The sequence below is a fragment of the Oryctolagus cuniculus genome, chromosome 10 (assembly GCF_964237555.1).
Source record: "Oryctolagus cuniculus chromosome 10, mOryCun1.1, whole genome shotgun sequence".
Classification (NCBI taxonomy): domain Eukaryota; kingdom Metazoa; phylum Chordata; class Mammalia; order Lagomorpha; family Leporidae; genus Oryctolagus; species Oryctolagus cuniculus.
In genome coordinates this window covers 107,434,607-107,455,405 of record NC_091441.1, presented here as the reverse complement: position 1 = coordinate 107,455,405, position 20,799 = coordinate 107,434,607, and the positions used below count along the sequence as shown (strand labels likewise).

The following is a 20,799-nucleotide window of genomic DNA, read 5'->3' as shown; positions in this document are numbered from 1 at the left end:
AGCTAGCACAGGGATGCTCATGTTGGCTCACGGACTGTTGGATCGGGGCGGGAGTGAACAGTAATGCGATGGACTGATACGCGAGCTGAGACCACGTGGTGCTTCCCGGTGGGTAGCATGCAGATGCCTGCGCTATGTGGGGGCTGGAAGAAAGGAGCTGAAGGAAGAAGAGTCTGCAGGGAAAGCAGAGGTACAAGGAGGGAAGGAAATGCATATTAACTGAGCCAGTCATGAAAGTACAAATTAAGACACAGAACGAACCCTCCTGAGAAGCCAGCAGAAACAGGAGCTGGGGAGGTGTTTATGTTTTCATTTTACAACAACAACAGCAACAACAAAAAGAGTAGGATCGTGTTCTCCTTGCAAAGATCGTCTTGGTGTAGTGGCCCAAACTGTGAGGCTTGTGACCCACCTGTGGTCCCTTCTCTTGACGCACGCTTTCACTGAGCAGCGCACACAGATTCCTGAATAATTCATGAGCACAGCGCCGTGGAGCGCTCCCAAAGGGTTCACACGCGGAAGAGAGGGGAAGAAGTTGGATTAGGTTTGATGGAGGAGAATGGAGACCACAGGTGGAAAGAATGTGTATTTGGGATTTTGTTGTGTTTGTATTTGGGAGTGTTTGAGACGTTCTCCAAAGTCCCTGGCATGCTGTAAGGACACCATGCGCCACTCAGACTTGCTTTGCAGTGACATGAAGGAGAGGAAACATGTCTGCATCATTAAAGCTTCGAGCTCCTCTCTGGCTGTGTTTCCCTCTCGCCTTGAAAGTGGATGTATGGTTCCCATACATGCCACGTGACATTACAATGTAGTCTGACCAACATATGTATATAGTGTTGCTCTGTATGATACTTTTAATGTACATTAATGGCATCATGCTGTGTTTGTAGAGTTCTGAAGGAGATTTTTTTTAATGAACCATTTTAGGGAGGATGGGTTTGGTTTTCTGTGTCATCCTGCTGCGATTGCTCAGGAGGTGGATGAATCCCAGGTTGGTGATGACAGCAGCTGTTTTCCTCGCTTCTCCACAACTACCCCCAAACCTCCCTGCTTCCCTTCTTCTCCCTGTGCTACTGGTGAGGAAATGGAAGCAGAGTGAAGTTAACTGACTTGTTCAGCTCGTGGGGAGCAGAGCCAGGCTCGAAACCCAGGCTCAAAACTGTACTACTGATGATACTACATTATAATAAGGTATATTTCAAATGGAACTGTAATTTTGTGTTAGATTATATTGTGCTTAAGGCTCTCTGCCAAGTGCTACAGGAGGTGAGGCTAATACTTTTCCCATTTTGCTGAAGATTAAAGCACCAACAGTAACTTGCTTGATGCGACGCTTCTGGAAAGAGAGAGATCCAGAGTTTTAACCCATTTCTCTCTGGTTCTAGAATCTCAGCTTTATCCACGGTGCTGTGCTTCCCCACAGCGCTGTCGCTCTGAGCCCACACTCCTTCCTTCAGGGGCAGCTTCCCTAGGAAGGTGGCCACAGCCCAGCCTTGCCTCTGACCCTTAGTGCTGCCCTTCTTGTCATCCTGACCATTGCATGAGCTCTTAAAGGACAGATCCAGTCACACATCTGTGTCACACATCTACTGACATCCTCTGAGAGGTGTGTAGTTCTCGGTCAGTTTTGCTGCCTCATCAGTAACATCTTTCGTCACAATCCTTCATTATCCATAGAGGAATGGAGTATGGCAGAAGAGGGGGTAGGGTGGATAAGAACGTGCATGTCTGGGGACAAAGTCACCTACCAAAGGATGATGCTGTTGTCCTCATTGAGGTCTGTGTCCCATACTGAGAATCGCTCATCTGCAGCATTTGGGATGTTGCTGTGGATTCGTTCTGAGAGGAGGAGTGTGGTGGGGGCAAGAGGTGCGGAGTCACCACACAGACCCCAGGAGCCGGATGAAAGCAGGCCTGAGACAAGCAGCCTGCAGACTCATTTATTTCAGTTGCTACAGCAGCTTATATAGTTATAGCCAAGGCAGCCAATACAGTCAAGGGGCGGTCTATGCCCTAACCAATCACAGCCTGTTGCCAGGCAGTTTCCGAAGCCATCCAATCACAGCCTGTTGCCAGTCAGGCTCCATTGTCATGTGGTTTCTGAAACCATCCAATCACAGCCTGTTGCCAGGCAGTTTCTGTTGCCAGCGGCCATCTTGGCATGGCCTTCTCATTCCACCACATTGGTCCATGGTAGGTGCTTAGTGGTCATGCAGGAAAGATGTGTTCAGTCGCACTCAGATTGAGCTGCATCCCAGTTGCTACTCTCAAGTGAGTCATTCATATTTATATGTGTGTGTGTCATTATATATATATATATACACACACACACATAATTGAATCATTACATATGTAAGTCATTATATATAAATTAAATATATATATATATTTCTTCCTCCAATCAACCCTACAAGCTACAACTTATCATTCCATTTTTGTAGAAAATAATAACTCTAAGAACTAAAAGTAACCAGTTCAACAGTGTTGTGATTGGTGAGTTTTAAATGTTTGCTGTTGGTTTTTTAAAAGCTCTAGTCTTAACAAATCATCATGTTTGAGTCTGTGAAAACACCCAGAGATAGGGTTTGTGTGGTCATCCCTGGGGCGTATCTAGCATCTTTGAAAAACTAAGCCAGGGAAACCAAGCCAGGTCCCCGTGGCGGTTCCCAGCTGGGAAGCTTCTCATAGCAGGTCTGCATCCTTGCTCAGCTGTCTGCACGGTTGCTTCCTACAGCTGCCAGGCAGCCAAGAGATGCCTAAAAGAGCGGCTGGCTTCCATTTCTTACACATCTGTGGGAATGATCTAGAATCCCAGGCCCATGGAACACCGACTGTCTGGCCCTTTGCAACATCCTGGCTTTGGCTTTTCATCCCGTCTCATGATTTATCGGGCATCTTTGAGCAGATTCTTCTGCAGCCCTGGCGAGTGGACACTTCATCTCTTTTTGCTCCTAATTCAGTACCTGGCACTTAGTGGGCACTGAGTAAAAAGTGAAGGCATGAATGAGAGAACAGTGAATCCATGCAGGAAACAGGAGTCCACTCTGCCGTCTGTGCCTGCAGGGTGAAAGGCCCTTCCTTTCTCGTCTACCTGGGCCTGAGGTTATTGTGTGTTCAATTGGAGGCCTGATACCTGAGGGTGGGCTACAAAGCAGTGCCCATAGCCAGGCATCCCTATGTCCTTACAGCCCTCTGCCCAAGTCTCAGCTCCACAAACCACATGCATCTAGTTGGTGTCCCTTGAACCATGAATTTTTAAATAAATACAATAAAAGCAGCAATATCAAATGAGGGTAATCATGACTGCACCTTCCCTGGGGCTTCCAAAATAGCTCTGTACATTAACTCTAAGTCGAGACATAATCTGAACCACATCACTTCCTAAGGAAGAGTTTTCTGCTTCCCACGTTGAGCTGTGGTTTTGCTGGTCATTCTCCGGGGCTCCAGAGTTGGTCCCCACCTCTATGTCCCCCAAGGGTGATGCCCCGATTCTACCTTGAGGCTTGAGCAAGGGGAGGCCTTGTATCTGTGAGTTCACTAAAATGATTCTGTTTGCCAGAGAGCTGTGGTGCAACCAGAGAGTGGAGAGCTACTGATGATGCCCTTGAAGCCTTTTAGGGGTGTCTAGAATTTGGAATTAAGACTCTTGGTTGCAGATAATAGACCTAACTCAAAAAGGCTTGAACAAAAAAATTGGATTTTGTAGAATTTATAGAGTTGACTTCAGGTTGTGTGGAGCCAAATATTCTTTTTTTTTTTTTTTTTTTTGGACAGAGTTAGACAGAGAGAGACAGAGAGAGAGGTCTTCCTTTTTCTGTTGGTTCATCCCCCAAGTGGCCGCTATGGCCAGCGCGCTGCGCCGATCCGAAGCCAGGAGCCAGGTGCTTCCTCCTGGTCTCCCATGCAGGTGTAGGGCCCAAGGACCTGGGCCATCCTCCACTGCACTCCTGGGCAGAGAGCTGGACTGGAAGAGGGGCAACCGGGACAGAATCTGGTGCCCCAACCGGGGCTAGAACCCGGGGTGCCAGCACCACAAGCGGAGGATTAGCCTAGTGAGCCGTGGCGCCAGCGCCAAATATTCTAAGTATAATATAAGGCTCTGTCGCTTCTCACTGTCAAATCTGCTTTTTGTCAGGAAACTACGAGTTTCTCCCAAGAGATGGCTAAGGTGGTCCCCACAGCTCCAGCCTTTGATTCTGGCACAGAGCCAGTCCTGCAAAAAGCCAATATTTCTATGCAGTAGCTTCAGTAAAGTCCCTGCCTGGACCCTGATGGGCAGGTCTGAGTCATGGGAACGTGCTCCTGGAGCCAGAGGCAGGGCCGACCCTTCCAGAAGCACATGGACTGAGTTGGGGACGGAGGGACAAGTGTCCAGTCAACGATTCCTGCACCAACACTGCCCAAGGTGGGCTTTCTCAGCGGCAGAGCCAGGCCTTGCAGGGCTGTCCCTGCAGGGTGCTGTGTGGGGAGAGGCAGCCTGGAGGACATTTTCTTCCCAAATTGCATTTCTTCTGTGCTTTGAAATGCATTCATTTAGATGTGGTCTTTATTTTCTTCATTTTCGGCTATCTTTTGCATGTTCTATATTCCGAACATAGCTTGATAGTTTTTAATAAGAAAGGCGAATACACGTGGCAATGAATTTAAAATGTTATTAAAAATGTAAAGCAGTCATGTCAGAGACTGAAGAGAGCCGGTGTCTGCTCACACTGTGTACCTGTGAATAGCACGAGCACTTGGTTGAGAGCTCCCGTTTTTGAATCCCTACTCCAGTTCTCATTTCAGAAAATAGAGAAAAGCAAAATGAACAAGAAGCCTTCCAGTTCAGTGGGGAAACAGGCACACGTCTAGTTGCTCTGTCTCTCCAGACCTCAGCGAATGGGGAGAAGGTATCCAAAGAGGGGTGAGGGAGTCTGTAAACATGAGAAAAAGTCCTGAAAATTCAAAGTGAGAGATAGTCACAAAGATAACAGAACATTGTGCTTCATAATAGATGAGCCAGGGCCGGCGCCATGGCTCACTTGGTTAATCCTCTGCCTGTGGTGCCGGCATCCCATATGTGTGCCGGGTTCGAGTCCCGGTTGCTCCTCTTCCAGTCCAGCTCTCTGCTGTGGCCTGGGAAGGCAGTGGAGGATGGCCCAAGTGCTTGGACCCTGCACCTGCATGGGAGACCTGGAAGAGGCTTCTGGCTCCTGGCTTCAGATCAGCTCAGCTCTGGCTATTGTGGCCATTTAGGGAGTGAACCAGCAGAGGGAAGACCTCTCTCTCTGTCTCTCTCTAACTCTGCCTGTCAAAAATAAAATAAAATAAAATAGATGAGCCAGGACTCTTTGGAAGATTCAATTTTGAGTTGCTTGTTTCAGACAAGTTTGGCTTGTGATGTATTTTTCAGAAAGATAATTTAATGGGTGTGTGACAGCAGTGATGTTTCATGGGTCGCCTCCCTTCCTCATTTAACAAAACAAATTGCCAGTTGACTTACGAATGATTTGTCTTAGGCCAAAAATGGAAATAGGTTCCCTGTAGATGTTAGCAGAGATGGGTGGTAGGTTGATGTCTTTGCACGAGAACTCAGATGTGAGACAGAATCATGGTGAGCGAGGGGTAGGGCATCTGTCAGAACGGATGGGACAGAATCTGAGAGAGTGCCCCGGCCCTCAGACTGGGGAAAGCAAGGTTGCACGGTTCAATGGAGAGAATGCACCTGGCAGGCCAGGCAGACAGCTCAGCAGACCCCCGAGTGCTGGGCGTTTGTGCAGACCGGGGCTGATAAAGGAGAGGGGTCCGGTTCTTCCCACCTTTCCTCCTTCCCCTCCTCCTCCTCCTCCTCCTCTAGGACAGAGCTTTCTGAGTGTGAATTGGGTGAAATCCCACCCAAGGTTTCACGGAGCACTGTCAGACTGGAGGGCCTGCTTGGTGGCCAGCAGAGGCGCCTCCTCCAGGGGCCCTGCCTTGGGGGAAGGACAGTGTTATCAGGCCAGACAGCCCAGGAGTGCAGAGCAGAGAGGACTCTCCTGGGGAGCTTTCCTTGGGGGCAAGGCCGAGACCACCTGTAAAGGAACTGGGGTCTGGGTAACTCATGCTAGTTACTTTTCTTAATTAACCAGGCCCTTTGTTTTAAAAAAAATGAATAGACGATCAGGGATAACCAGACAGTTGAAACAGCTCAGTAACCTAAGAAGGAATGACCAAGCAACAATTTCTAAAGGTCAAATCAAGATAATCCAAAGTACTGAAAATAATTCAGATTCCAATTAAAAGTCAATCATGATCTAAAAGAAGCTTCTCCATACAATGGACTGTTGTGACGTCAAAGGTAAGCAGAGGATAAGCACTCAAAAACTGTGCTGACCTGGTACTCCTATGGGATGTCTGTGGAGTTACAGCAGCAGCTTACCCTACTGTGCCACAACACTGGCCCCTGGGACCCCCTTTGAGTTGCCTTTCTTAATTTGGGAGAGTTTTCCTGTGTTCAATCTTTGACTTCTTTTTCCTCCTCTCCCTTTTTCTCTTCTCTCCCTTTTTTTTTTTTTTAACTTTTATTTAATGAATATACGTTTCCAAAGTACGAATAATGGATTACTATGGCTTCCCCCCCATACCGTCCCTCCCACCCACAACCCTCCCCTTTCCCACTCCCTCTCCCCTTCCATTCACATCAAGATTCATTTTCGATTATCTTAATATACAGAAGATCAGCTTAGTATACATTAAGTAAGGATTTCAACAGTTTGCTCCCACACAGAAACATAAAGTGAAAAATAATAGATGATTTTTTTTAATGATGATGAAATCAGATCAGATCTATTGTCATGTTTAATCCCAGTGAGAGTCAAGTTGGGAGTTGATAGTTTCTTTTCTTTTCTTTTCTTTTTTTTTTTTTTTTTTTTTTTACAGAAGATCAGTTTAGTATGCATTAAGTAAAGATTTCAACAGTTTGCACCCCCATAGAAACACAAAGTGAAATATATTATTTGAGTACTCGTTATAGCATTAAATCTCAATGCACAGCACATTAAGGACAGAGATCCTACATGAGGAGTAAGTGCACAGTGACTCCTGTTGTTGACTTTACCAATTGACACTCCTGTCTATGGCATCAGTAATCTCCCTATGCTCCAGTCATGAGTTTCCAAGGCTATGGAAGCCCCTTGAGTTCTCCGACTCTTATCTTGTTTAGTCTTCTCTCCCTTTACGGATTCGTGTTAGATGCTGAACCTCCTCCACGGATCCTCCAAGTCTTTTCCTTCTCATAGGTCCCATTTTCTTGGCTGCTGTTTCTATATTCTAGAAATTTTATATTGACTTTAATGTTTAGACCTTCTGTTAAGTGTTTACACCACTTTCTGTTCCCGGGGCATTTTTGTCCTCCAAGTACTTATATTTCACATCACACTAGCCTGTCGTGTCTTTCAAATCACTATTAATTGGAATCTTGGGTTATTTTCAGTTCTTTGAATGATGTATACTGGACTTTTGTAACTTGTCCTTTTCGGATCTGGGTACTTTCTTCCTGTGCCCCTGGGCTGTTTCAGATGGCTGGTGAACTTTGTTATCTCTTCATGATTTAAAAAAAAGACTTGATTGGTTAACAAAGGTAACGAGCCTCCTCTGCCTCTGGACAGGTTAGAATTCCCAGTGAACCTCTGTTTTTTGAAAGGAAACCGGAGGTGGGACACTGCCTCAGAAAAGCTGCCATCTGGGACATGTGGGTGGGATCAGGGGGGTGGGCATGGCCGGGGGTGGGGATGCTCCCTAGGGCCTTGCTGCACTGTCACCTCCACAGTGCATCCCAGCTCTTGCTTCCTGTAGGACAGTGCCTTCTGTCACCTCCATGTCACCATTCACTTTACAGTGTTCCAGACACTTGTCAAAATGTGTGATTCCATTTCACTCTTTCATAAACTGGGGCCTGGAGAGGAAGACTAACTGTGCTGTTTGTCCCTGGAATCGGCGGTCTTTATCTTCATTGTGTTTTTCTGCATGTGTAGTATTACATCCATAATTGCGACAACAGCAACGAAAACTGTTCTGCAAGTGGGAAGTCTGGAGAGATTTGTTCTCATCAGGCATTAAAGAAAAGGATCTTGACAACGATTAGGACCAACGATTGTGGCACTGACCATGAAACCGCTTTCCGTGGTGCTTCAGGCTGATTCTAAAAGAGCCTGGAGAATTTTGCTGTCTGACTTGTGTTCTTTGTTTTCCCAAGCTTGATTAAAAATGTCCTTCATGCTAAAGAGTGTCAGATACAAAGCCTCCTATTAAACAGACACATCAGTTCATCTCTGCCGTACAATAAACCATTTCCAAATGGAATATCTTAGAACGGCAAGCATGTATTAGCGTGCTCTTTGGACTCGGGTTGGATGAGCCTGCTGGTCTTGCCTGGGGTCAACTGGCAGAGTGTGGCCTCCCCCTGTTGGCCAGGGCAGGGGGGGTGATTGGGCTGTGCATGTATCTCATCACACAGCCGGCTCAGCTAGGCTCCCTCACCTGCCGATGGGTTGCAGCAGGGAAGGAAACCGCAGGATTCAGGACTCACCCAGCACCACTTCCACCACTGCACATGGCCCAGAGCTCAGCCCAGAGCCCAAGGGTGGAGAAATAAACCCCACAGCTCGACGGGAAGGAGCTGCAACGCGGGTTGCCACTCACTGTTGGACACTCGTAACGTTCTGTCCTGTGGTTCTGTCCGTCGCTCAGGCTTCTGAGAACGCAGTCTCTCGAATGGTTCTACAACAACGTGAAGAGCCGCTTCAAGCGCTTCGGCAGCGCCAAGGTCCTGAAGAACCTGTACCGGAAACACCGGCTGGAGAGCGGCGCGTGCTTCGACCTTCTCGGTAGGTACTCTGCGGCTCGTGGGGGGACTTGGTGGGCGGAGCGAGGAGAGGAAAGCCTGGGTTATGGGGGAGACAGGCCCTGTCTGTTGGGGCGCACACACGTTGGGCAGAGACGTTTGCCTAGATATCTTGAAGAGCACAGGGACGGATGCCAGGAACTCAAGTTCTGACTCTTGGTTCCCGCATCCCTATGAACCAGAGCTCATACGTTAGGGACAGAGAAGACCAATATCTCTGCAAGCTGTGAGTGTTTTAATTCTGGATCCTTTCAAGTGAGAGATTCTTGGTCATCCCTTAAGGATTAAAACGTTGGAAAGTCATTTTCCTTTGGTTGCAGAGAGATGAGGTCTGCGCTCACAGGATGTGTGTCCTCTGCTCCCCTCTCTTCCTACCAAATTCTGTTCTTCCCAGGTTCAGTGTTTGATGGAATGGGAGGTTCAGGAAGGCACCGGCTTCCTGCCAAAAAAAGTTGAAGGATTTTGCCATTTTGCCAATACTATTAAAATACAGCCAAAACCACAAATTAACTAGATTGAGAAATTGTATTCTTCGGTCCTGTTAGACCAGCTAGTACAAAGAAATGGTTGTCAGAATATGAACACCATGTCTTCCAAAGAAGCGTGATTTTTTTTTTCTGTGTAGAGATAGGTTTTTTTCATCCCCTTGCTGACACAGATGAATGCTTTTTATCCGTGAGAAACAAGAAAGAAAAAATATCTCATCCATATCATTTGTAGCTTTTTCACCATCATTATTTTACACTGTTGTATTCTCTGAAAGTCGTTAGTTGTATCTTATGGAAAACCATGCCAGCCACTTAGACAATGGGAAAATAGGGTGGAAGCATTAAAGACAGAACATCATTAGGGCTTTTTGTGGTGGTTGTTAGAGTCTGTCTTTCAAACTACTCCGGGAGCCTGTAGCTAAGAGAGCAGTGCCGGAGGTTGCCACATATTATTTTTATCTTCTCTCTACTGAGTTTCCTACATTTTTTTTTGGTCTAGGAGTGAAGGCAAAAAAGAAATAAAGGTTAAAAGTAACACAACCATCATTTCTTGACCCCAAGAGCTATCCCATGAGGGTTCTAGAATAGAATCTGCTCATTCATCTGTATCCCATCTTTCTTTGCTGTGTTGTGCTTCCATGGTTCTATTTTATTTACTCTTTAAATATCCCCAAATTTGGGACATGCTCAATCGGACTTGCCCCAAATGGTGGAGTTAGAAACGTGCCAGGGGATTCTAATACAATCCCATCGAGGTGGCATGTATCAGTGCCATCTCACTAGTCCAAGTGATCGATTTCAGTTCACAGTTGATCACACTGAGAGGTCTAAGAGTCAAAGGGATCACACAAACAAGACTAGTGTCTGCTAATACTAACTGATAGAATCAAAAAGGGAGAGAACGATCCAACATGGGAAGTGAGATACACAGCAGACTCATAGAATGGCAGATGTCCTAAATAGCACTCTGGCCTCAGAATCAGCCCTTAAGGCATTTGGATCTGGCTGAAGAGCCCATGAGAATATTTTAGGCATGGAAAGCCAAGACACTCTGGCAAAAAAAAAAAAAAAAATCTAAATGAAAGATCTCTGTGAGTGAGATCCCAGTGGAAAGAATGGGGCCATCAAGGAAGGAGGTACCTTTCTCTGAAGGGAGGAGAGAACTTCCACTTTGACTATGACCCTGTCAGAATAAGATCAAAGTCAGCAAACTCAAAAGGCTTCCATAGCCTTGGCAACTCATGACTAGAGCCTAGGGAGATTACTGACGCCGTAAACAAGAGTGTCAAATTGTTAAGTCAACAACAGGAGTCACTGTGTACTTACTCCTCATGTGGGATCTTTCCTTAATGTGTTGTCCAATGTGAAGTAATGCTATAACTAGTACTGAAACAGTATTTTACACTTTCTGTGTGGGTGCAAACTGTTAAAATCTTTACTTAATATATACTAAATCGATCTTCCATATATAAAGATAATTGAAGATGAGTCTTGATGTGAATGGAATGGGAGAGGGAGCGGGAGATGGGAGGGGTGCGAGTGGGAAGGAAATTATGGGGGGGGGAAGCCATTGTAATCCATAAACTGTACTTTGAAAATTTATATTTACTAAATAAAAGTTAAATATATCCCCAAATTCAAATCTTAGAGGCATCTTCTACCACTTGATGCACATTGAGGGAGAAAGCAAATGTGTGGAGGATCCTATAGAGCCAAGCACTATACTGATTTCTCTCCCTTTCTTCCTAGGGCCCCACAGGTAGAGGTGGACAAGAATCCCAAGTGGGCTGGTGCAGGGCTTTGACATGTACAAGTGTCCTTTTCAAAGGAGAACCAGTTGCTGGGGCCAAGCACCTGCCACGGTTGAAGTTGACTGAGGTGCTGAGTCCCTGTGACTCACACTTGTTTAATCTGAGCCTCAGTAGCAGCACATACCACGCTGCATCCAGGTGATGCCTCACAAGGCCACATCTCCAGCCAGTCCCTGATGTGCAGGAGGTAGCTTCTCCATCTCTGTGTTCCCGAAACAAGGATCCGTGCCTGGCACATCATACCTTCTCACTACTGCAGTAGTTCCATCTGAAACGCACCTTGTGAATTCAAAGACATTTTCTAAAAGTGCATATTATAATCAGTTGCTTCAGTATGATGGTATCTCCATGTAAACCACGGTTTCCTTTTGATAAACATGAAAACAAGCAGATAGGCATCAATTTATGAGATGATACCCAAGCCTAAATCCACAATCACCAGACAATGTTTTAACGTGCACACCTTGTCCTGCCATCTGTCCCTCCCAAGCTAGCCTCACTCTTCTCCCTTGGCCCATATCAGGTGCTAGATTAGGCCTAAAAAAGGAGACTCATTGTTTTTCCAGATAGGTCTCAGATTTGTCCATTTCTTTAGTAAACAGTTTTTGAACACCACCTGTGTAAAAAAGTTGAGGAGGTGCTGGGCTACCCCCTGCCATCGCAAAGCCAGCATTCCAGTAAAGAAATCAGATTCCTAAGTAACCACATTTATAAGTAACATAGTGTCCAATGGCATTGAGTAATTCCATGCCCATCTAATGGAGCCAGCATGACATTTTTAAGTTATCCTAAAAAGAAGCACTACATGAAAATCTAAAAGTAGCCGTTATTAACATACTTAGTCTTGAAACCATTGGAAAAATAGTATGTGCTTCTATTTCATATTGGATAAATACGATGGGGAAAGCAAACCCTGCTGCACATATTAGTGCTGTGTCTATTTTTGACATGATTATTGGAAAGGTCTCTTGCATCTTTCATCTGGGATTTGATTGACGCATGTGAACTTTTGAGAGAGCTGGATTACATGAAATCAGAGGTTCGTCCAAGTCATGAGAAGCAGTGACTCAGCGTCCTCTGGCTGCTGACTCATTGTGCTCCCTAACAATTGCTGTCTGCCCTTGGAGAGAATCACATCGTCCTAAATGACACGGATGCTCCCACCTATGCATTTAAAGAGAAACAGAGGGCCAGACATTGTGTAGACAGTCTTGATTTCAAGTCTTGAAAAACAGGAGCTTGTCCCCTGATGAGCCCAGTCCTGTGGCAAGCTCACACACATTTTAATATAATCTCTCCTCAAATTCTGCAGTTTCCTCGTTTTCTCAGTGGAGTACCTCGCCTTCCTCTGCACATGTCAGACAGGCTACCTGAGGCTGCAGTTGGGGCACCATCCCCCTACTCTGTCTACTGCCCCTCCTCTCGTTCTTTGCATATAATTCCTGTCACCTTCCAGGAAGGTCTCAAGGTCACTCTGTCTTGCCTATCCAACCCGTGTCTTAAACAGATCCTTCCTGGTGGTTTCTAAGCACACCCGAGTCTCTCCCAATTCCTAAATTGCATGTTTCTCCACTCATTGCTCTGCCCATCTCAGCACAAGCCAACTCCAGAGAGTGGGCGGCACTTGGAGCTTTCATGTCCTGTCCCCCCTCACTCCCCATCTCCCCCTTCTCCTTCCAAGCTCTTCTCTACACAGTAGCCATGACACACCTGTGGAGGCACAAATCTGATCCCTCTCTGGGACCCCTCATTGCCTCTTCTATAAATCCTTGGATGCGACCTGTTCTCCCATTGCCCATGCCTGTGCAAGCCACTTGCTAAGCTCTGTTCTCTAACCTGCTGGCAGCCCCTTGATTGCATCCTCACTGGCTAGATCAGTCTTCCCCACTGAACATTTTAACTGTACTGAGAACTATGCCGTATGACTCCTGTTTTTCTGGAAACTGAGTGTTAGATAAGGAAACTTGCTCAGAGTCACACAATTAGAAAGATGCCTGTCAAGGAACTGATCTCACACTCTCTCTTTCTTTGACCTCTCTGTTACCTCCAAAGAAGGTATCTTAGACCATTTTGTATTGCTGGACCAGAACATCTTGAGATTGGGTCGTTTATAAACAGTAGAAGTTTATTGGGCTCTTGAGTTCTAAGGGCTAGAAGGTCCAAGAGCATGGCCAAGGTCGTCTTGCCACGTTATCCCTAGGCAGAAGGACAGGAGAGCATAGACAAGAGGCCGAGAGAGCAAGAAGGGGCCACTTTTGTTTCAAGCTCACTCTCCTAATAACTAGCCCACTCCAGAGAAAACACATTAATACATTCGTGGAGCAGAGCTCTCAAGACTTAATCACCTGATGTTGGTTTCCACCTCCCAGCATTGTTGCCTAGGGAATTAGCGTTCAGCATGAGTTTGGGAGGCAATAAACATTCATGTCACAGCAGAAGGTACTGGAAGAGAGTTACAGGAGACAGAATGCTTCACCAGGAATTATTGTGAGAGGGAGGAAATATGTACAAGATGACAGCCTTATTGTGGTGGCCCCAGTGATTCTCTAAATCCACTTGCAAGGCTAACATAATCCAAGTGAGTACTGGTGATTTGCCAGTGCAATGATGTCCCCTATAAACCTTTTATTCTCTCTGTCTCCCTCTCATTCTAGGAGGAGGATTGTTTGAGTCAAATCTGGAGACTGAAGGAAGCGTTTCAGGAAGTGACTCGACGTTTTATAGGCAGTCGGAAGGTAAGGTTGCTGGAGTTGATAGCTACTGGGAAGTTGGAGGAAAAAAAAAAAAACCTTCAGAGTCTCCCAGATCCCTTCTTACTCCTGGATGCAAATACACACACACACACACACACACACACCACACACACACAATGTGGCCTGGAAAACTATTCAGTACCCAACTCTTTGATGATCAACTGGCATTGAAACTTAATAATCAGTCCTCTGATTTGTGCATCTTCTTCTAAAATATTCCTAGAAATAATTAATCCATTTATTGGTTAACTTTTTTATAATAAGGATTTTATTTATTTATTTGTGAGATAGAGTTACAGAGAGGGAGAGAGAGTGAAAGGTCTTCCATCTGCTGGTTCACTCCTCACATGGCCACAATGGCTGGAACTGGGCTGATCTGAAGCCAGGAGCTTCTTCCAGGTCTCCCATGTGGGTGCAGGGGCCCAAGGACTTGGGTCATCTTCTGCTTTCCCAGGCCACAGCAGAGAGCTGGATCAGAAGAGGAACAGCTGGGACATGAACCAGCACCCATATTGGATGCTGACGCTATGTACATAAGCTTAGCCTACTACGGCACAGCGCAAGGCCAACTTGTTTTTTTTTTTTTATACCAATAAAATAGTCCCCTTAGAGCAGTGGTTAAAAGCAAAACAGACTTCTAATTTCAAAGAAAAACTGCTGAAGCACTTTAACTCCTTCTCTAAAAAGCTTGACGTTGGCAAGCCGTGCCTTCTAGATTACTCACCCGTGTCTCCAACAGTTCTTGCTCTGGGTGTTGGGATGCTTAATCTTATGTGTCAACTTGACTGCCCTAAAGGATGCCCAATGGCTAGTAAAGAACGATTTGTGGGTGTGTCTGTGAGGGTGTTTCTAGAGGAGATTAGTGTCTGAGTTAGTTAAGAATATCTGCTCTTACCCATGTGGGTAGATACCAGCAATTCTTGAGGGTCCAGATAGAACAAAAAGGCAAAGGAAGTACAGATTCCTTTTTTATCTTCCAAACTTGACACAGCCATCCTCTCCTGCCCTGCATTTCCACTTCCTTGAACATTATTTAAAAATTCTTGATGAGCATATATATATATGAATATGTAGTGATCAATCAGGATAGTTAACGTTTCCATCTCCTTACTGTTACTTTATGCTTGTACACTCCTCTCTTCTACTCATTCATAAACCATGGAGTAGCTTCCCGTGAACTATGTCTGCCTGCGATACGTAGAATACTAGATCCTACTCCTTCCATGTAACTGGGTACCCATTGGGCAACCTTCGCTCTCCTCCATGTCCCACCATCTTTCCTACTTTCTAGCAGCCACTACTTTATATTCACATTCACTTTTTTTTTTTTTGCATCCATGTATCACTATTTTTCTTTCTGTGTCTTAGCTACTTCACTCAGCTCACTGTCCTGCCACCTATCCGTGCTGCTGCAAGTGATCACATACGTTCCTTTTGTGGTTGTGTAATACGTCACTGTGTGTGCACACCACAGTTTCTTTATCCACTCATCCATTGATAAGCATAGACATTAATTCCACATCTTAGCCATTGTGATAGTGCAGCAATAAACAATGGGAGTAGAGGTATCGATTCACTATGCTTATTTCCTTTCCTTTGGATGCTACTCAAATCTTGGATAACTGAATCCTATGTTAGATCTGGTTTTTAATTTGAAAGGCCAAGTTACAGAGAGAGAGGGAGAGAGGAAGAGACAGAGGATCTTCATCCACTGGCTTGCTCCTGTTCTTTGTCTTTTTTAATTTTTTAACTTGAAAGGCAGAGAAAGAGACAGAGAATCTTCCATCCAGTGGTTCATTCCTTAGTTGGCTGCAATGGCCGGGACTAGGGCAGGCTACAGCCTGGAGCCAGCAGCCTCTTACAGGTCACCCACGTAGGTCCAGGGGCCCAAGCACTTCGGCCAGCTTCCACTACTTTCCCTACCGTTAACAAGGAGCTGGATCGGAAGTGGAGCAGCTGAGACTGGAACCGGTGGCCATATTGGATGCCAGCACTGCAGATGACGGCTTAACCCACTGAGCCACAGCACCAGCCCCGTTGTGTTGTTTTGTTTTGAAGCAGCCTCCTACTGTTCTCCACAATGGCTATGCTAACTTAAAGTCCCACCAGTAGTGCATAAAGAGTTCCCTTTTCCAGGCTGACGCTGTGGTGTAGAGGGAGTCACCGCCTGCAGTGCCAGCATCCCACATGGCCGCCGGTTTGAGTCCTGGCTGCTCCACTTCTGCTCCGGATCTCTTCTATGGCCTGGGAAAGCAGTAGAAAATGACCCAGGTCCTTGGGCCCCTGAACCCATATGGGAGACTTTGGAGGAAGCTCCTGGCTCCTGGCTTCAGATCAGCCCAGCTTTAGCTATTGCAGCCATTTGGGGAATGAATCAGTGGATGGAGGATCATTCTCCTCTCTCTCTCTGTCTTTGAAATAAATAGATCATTATTTAAAAAAAAAAAAAAAAAAAAAAAGCTCCCTTTTCTTCATGCTCTTTCCAGTATTTTTTTTTACTTATTTTTTAAGATTTATTTATATGTAACTCTGCCTTTCAAAATAAATATATAGAGAGATCTTCCATCCACTGGTTCACTCCCCAGATGACCACAATGGCCACAGCTGGGCTGATTTGAAGCCAGGAGTTTCTTCTAGGTCTCCACACAGGTGCAGGGACCCAAGGACTTGGGCCATCCTTCACTGCTTTCCTAGGCCACAGCAGAGAGCTGGATCAGAAGAGGAGCAGCCAGGACTCGTACTGCTGCCCATATAGGATGCTGGTGCTGCCTGCAAAGGCTGAGCCTACTATACCCAGCGCCGGCCCCTTGTATTTGCTTTTAACCAGTATCACAGCCCAGTATTCTTAGGACATTTAATAACTTGTATCCCTGTCATCACAAGGACACATTATGTGAAAACAAAAATAATGTCTGTCTGACAAATTGGATAAAGAACCATTGTTTCCTTGTATTGGACCCTTAAGCTGTTACTTTGTTAAGCCACCGTGTGTGCTCGGATCTGTCCTTAGTGTCAGGATGCAACAATGGACGCAGCCAGATCCTGCTGAGAATGACCTATGGGAGGGGGACAGGGGGTGGAGTCTGTCCGGCTCCAGAGGAAGCAAACCCAGGACCCTGGATGGACATCAAGGCACTGGGGTGATTGAAGGGATCAAGGAGGAACCCTGGGTTGAGCTTTAGGGTCCCCAGAACCAGGAGCAGGAGACCATGGGCCCACGGTGACGGAGTCATGCCAAGAGAGCCGGTAGCTCTCAGGATTCCTGAATAACTCTACAGTGCACACGGTGTGAATGATGCGTGGGGACAGAGCGGGTAGGTGGGACAGCAGGGAGCTCTGTGCGCCCCCCTGAGCAGTGTGCCTCTCACCCTGGAGCCCCTGAAGGACTGGGGCGGAGGAGCTGCAGGTGGACCAGTCGGTGTGTGCCTGCTTCCCTTGTAGACCTTACTCTGTGTTCTGTTTCCCGTGCAGGACACAGCATGATGGACACCTTGGCTGTCGCCCTGAGGGTGGCTGAAGAAGCCATTGAGGAAGCCATCTCCAAAGCAGAATCCTACGGGGACAGCCTGGTAGGGCCTCCCCTTGGGCCCTGTGGGTGGTGGTGGCTGGGGAGTGGGGGCAGTCGCTGGCTGCCAGGAGAAAGTGGATTGTCAGGAAATCGGTGTTACAGCAGCCCCCACGGGAGCAGTGCCCACCTCCTCTGCTCCCAGAAGAGTGATTGCCAGGTCCCCCCAACCCCCCTCAGCACTCAGCCCTTCTCTTGATCCTCAGGACAAGCAGAACGAGGCCAGTTACCTGCGGGACCACAAGGAGGAACTAACGGAGGAGTTGGCCACAACCATCCTGCAGAAGGTGGGTGCAGCCTGGCCGCCTGGGCCTCTGCTTTCCTGCCTGTGCCTGGGCCAGGACATTTTTCTTTTTCAGCTGCGTCCCACATGTGGGAAGCCCAGAGCCTGGAGGCCTTTGCACAGATGTCCCTGTGACGTCCGAATGGCTGTCCTGCACAGCGAGTGGTCCGGCTGAGTGGAAGCGGAAGCCGTCCTGGTGACTGCGTGTCTGGCCCCTCCTCCGCAGGGGGCCACACCCTCGAGGCAGGATTCACGGCCAGACTGCAGGCTGGGACCCCTGAGACCCAGCCACAGCGTGCGTGGGTTGTGTGACCCTGGCTGCTCGCCTCGTCTCTCTGAGCCTATTTGCTCATCTGTAAAATGGGGTGAATTAGGGCATATTTCTCTTAGAAACACTCTGAATGAGGTAAAGCATATACAGTACCAAGCACAGAACCTACTGTATTGTAGGCCTCTGACACAGTTACGCCGAAGACTTGCGCTGAGCCCTCCATGTCTGTGGGCTTGGCATCCCTCAATTGAACCAACTGTAGATCCAAAATATTTGAGGGGCCAGCATTGTGGTACAATGAGTTAAGCTACCTTTTGCAATGCCAGCATCCCAGATGGGATTACCAGTTCAAGTCCTGTCTACTCCACGTGTAATCCAGCTCCCTGCTAATGCACCTGGGAAGGCAGTGGAAGATGACCCAAGTGCTTGGGCTCTTGCATCCACATGGGAGACCCAGATGGAGTTTCAGGCTCCTGACTTGAGCTTGGATCAACCCTGGCTGCTGTGGCCATTTGGGGAATGAGCCAGTATATGGAAGAAATCAATCTCTATCTCTGTCCTCTCTCCCCACTCTGGTCTAATAAATAAATAAGTCTTTAAAAACAGACTTGAAAAAACAATTCTGGAACTTTCCACAAAGCAGACTGTGAATTTGCCACAGGCCAGGCAGGGGGCTGAATCGGTACAGATGAAGCGAGGTGTAAGCTCACCATGCGACAGCCTCTACGGTTCTACAGCTCCTCCGCCTGCCTCCAGCACCTGCTGGCCTGCGGTTCATGCTCTGTGTAGCTGGACCTACGATGCCTGGTCTGTACTGAGCACACACAGACTGTTTTCTGTCACTCTTTGCAGACGGTAGTGGGTGCCGTAAGTAGTCCAGAGAGAGTATAAAGGAAATGGGATGTGGTGCTGAGGCTCTGTGAACATACTGCACCATTATATATAAAAGGGGCGGAGCATCCTCAGAGGTTGGGTTCTGCAAAGGGGTCTTGGAAACCATCCTCATGGACCCCCAGGGATGACTGTATTTGCCAACTGTAAAGAGCTGAAGAATGTTCAAGGCTACCACCGTGCTGTCTCATCGTAAGGCAGCTCGGAGACAGGCTGGCATTCTATGGCAACCAAGCTCCTTGATTAGATTTAAAAAAAAAAGAAAAATCCCAAAAGTAGTCCCAGGTACTTGTCTCTGGGACCCTGTCCACGCAGTTTGTGGAGCCTGGTCCAATAACTTGTCCCGCTCTTTTCACACCCCTGCCCAGATCATTCGAAAGCAGAAGAGCCGAAGTGAGCAGCAGGTGGAAGACGAGCCCCCGAGCTGCAGCCTGCAGGCAGTGGACAGCGGCGGCATGGCCTCCCCAGGAGCCCGCCGAGCTCCCGCCACCCTCTGGGTGAGTCCCCAGCGCATGCTCTGTGCACTTGAAGTTGACCGGTGCCTACTGGATCTTAAAGGACAGAAGGAGAGAATGAATGAATGAATGAATGAATGAGAGTGGGGGGCGGGTGGGTGAGAGAGGAGAGACGGAGACCAAGGAGGCACATAGAGGGGGCTTTTACCCAGGGAGCAAGAAAGGGGAGAATGAAGATGTTGATGTGCGGCATTTTTAATCCATCAGAGGGAATAGCTTCATGAGGGACACGTGCATTCTTACAGTGTAGCTCACCTGCTTTACTCCAAAACAGGAGAGACAGCAAGAAAACCACCATTGGCATCTCAGCCATCAGAATGGCCACATCTGGACATGGTGGGGAGGCCTCAGTGTGGTGCCACCCCTGTTTTTGTCTGGCACTCTAAGATCGACGCCATGGGCACAGTGCTCCCGGAGCTCATACAACCCTTGGCTGCTGGGCCAAGGTAGCCCAGCAGGGGGCGCACAGGGCACATGCAGGACACTGCAGTGATGGGGAGGAGCCAGGTGGAGCAGGGTCAGCCAAACCCTGGGGCGCCCATGGTTAGAGCATAGGGCCTGGACAGGGCAACGCACAGTGTGGTTTAAAACTAGAAAGTCAGAAGTGGAGAAGACAGCAGCAGGAATCATCGTTTTCCCCAAGGCCTCCGGTGGGACTCATCCCAACAGGGGCAGGGTTCACAAACAGCCTGCAAGGTAGCAGGGGCAGTTCCAGAAGTGATTGCCATTCCTCTCCTGCAGGAACTCCCCGAGGCCTCACCGCGCGCCCAGCAGGTGGGGGCAGCGAGGAGTAACTTAGTGCTTTATCAGAGATTTGCCTTTGTCGCTGGATTGGCAGAACTCCCCTTGCCGGCAGGCTGCTGGCTTGTGTTACTGCTGCTATTGTGTGTTCAACATCAAAGACAGCAAAATAAACCAAAGACTTGGGTCTCTTCCCTCCAGAACTTTCCATGCCGGTTAGCAAGGCAGGAGGGAAATGCAGTTAATACTGGTGAGAAGGAGAAGCTAGGAGACAGGGCAGAGGTGGGCATCCAGGTGAAAGACGCAGACTGGAAAGGGATTCAGGGTTCAGAGCAGGAGGGTACCCTGCTGGCAGTGAGACGGGGAGGCCCTACTGTGCAGAGCAGAGGTCGGATGCCCTTCAAGTAGCCTGTCACTCAAACTCAGTAACTCACGCCTGCCCTTCCTGGCTTCCACCTGCATGCACCTTGCATTTGGAGAGTATTTCTGAAGTGTTTTCTGCAAAGTCAAAGACTCGCGTTTTGGGGGCTCTGAGAAGTAGAAATCCCAATGGTATCCGCAGACTCAGGAGTGGAGGAGTCAGAGTCAAGTCCAAGGAGCCTGTGCCTGTGCCGCGGC

General features: G+C 47.6%; 1 protein-coding gene across 3 annotated transcripts in view; it reads left to right on the top strand.

The window, feature by feature from the left end:
- MYRIP (myosin VIIA and Rab interacting protein) overlaps positions 1-20,799 on the top strand; it is a 318,908-nt gene that overhangs the window by 233,585 nt on the left and 64,524 nt on the right. For all 3 annotated transcript variants that reach the window (XM_070051000.1, XM_008260267.4, XM_070050999.1), the window contains 5 exons: positions 8,710-8,846; positions 13,817-13,897; positions 17,387-17,484; positions 17,687-17,767; positions 19,294-19,422. In XM_070051000.1, coding sequence (XP_069907101.1) covers positions 8,710-8,846; positions 13,817-13,897; positions 17,387-17,484; positions 17,687-17,767; positions 19,294-19,422 — 526 coding nt within the window. The remainder of the gene's footprint in view (positions 1-8,709; positions 8,847-13,816; positions 13,898-17,386; positions 17,485-17,686; positions 17,768-19,293; positions 19,423-20,799) is intronic.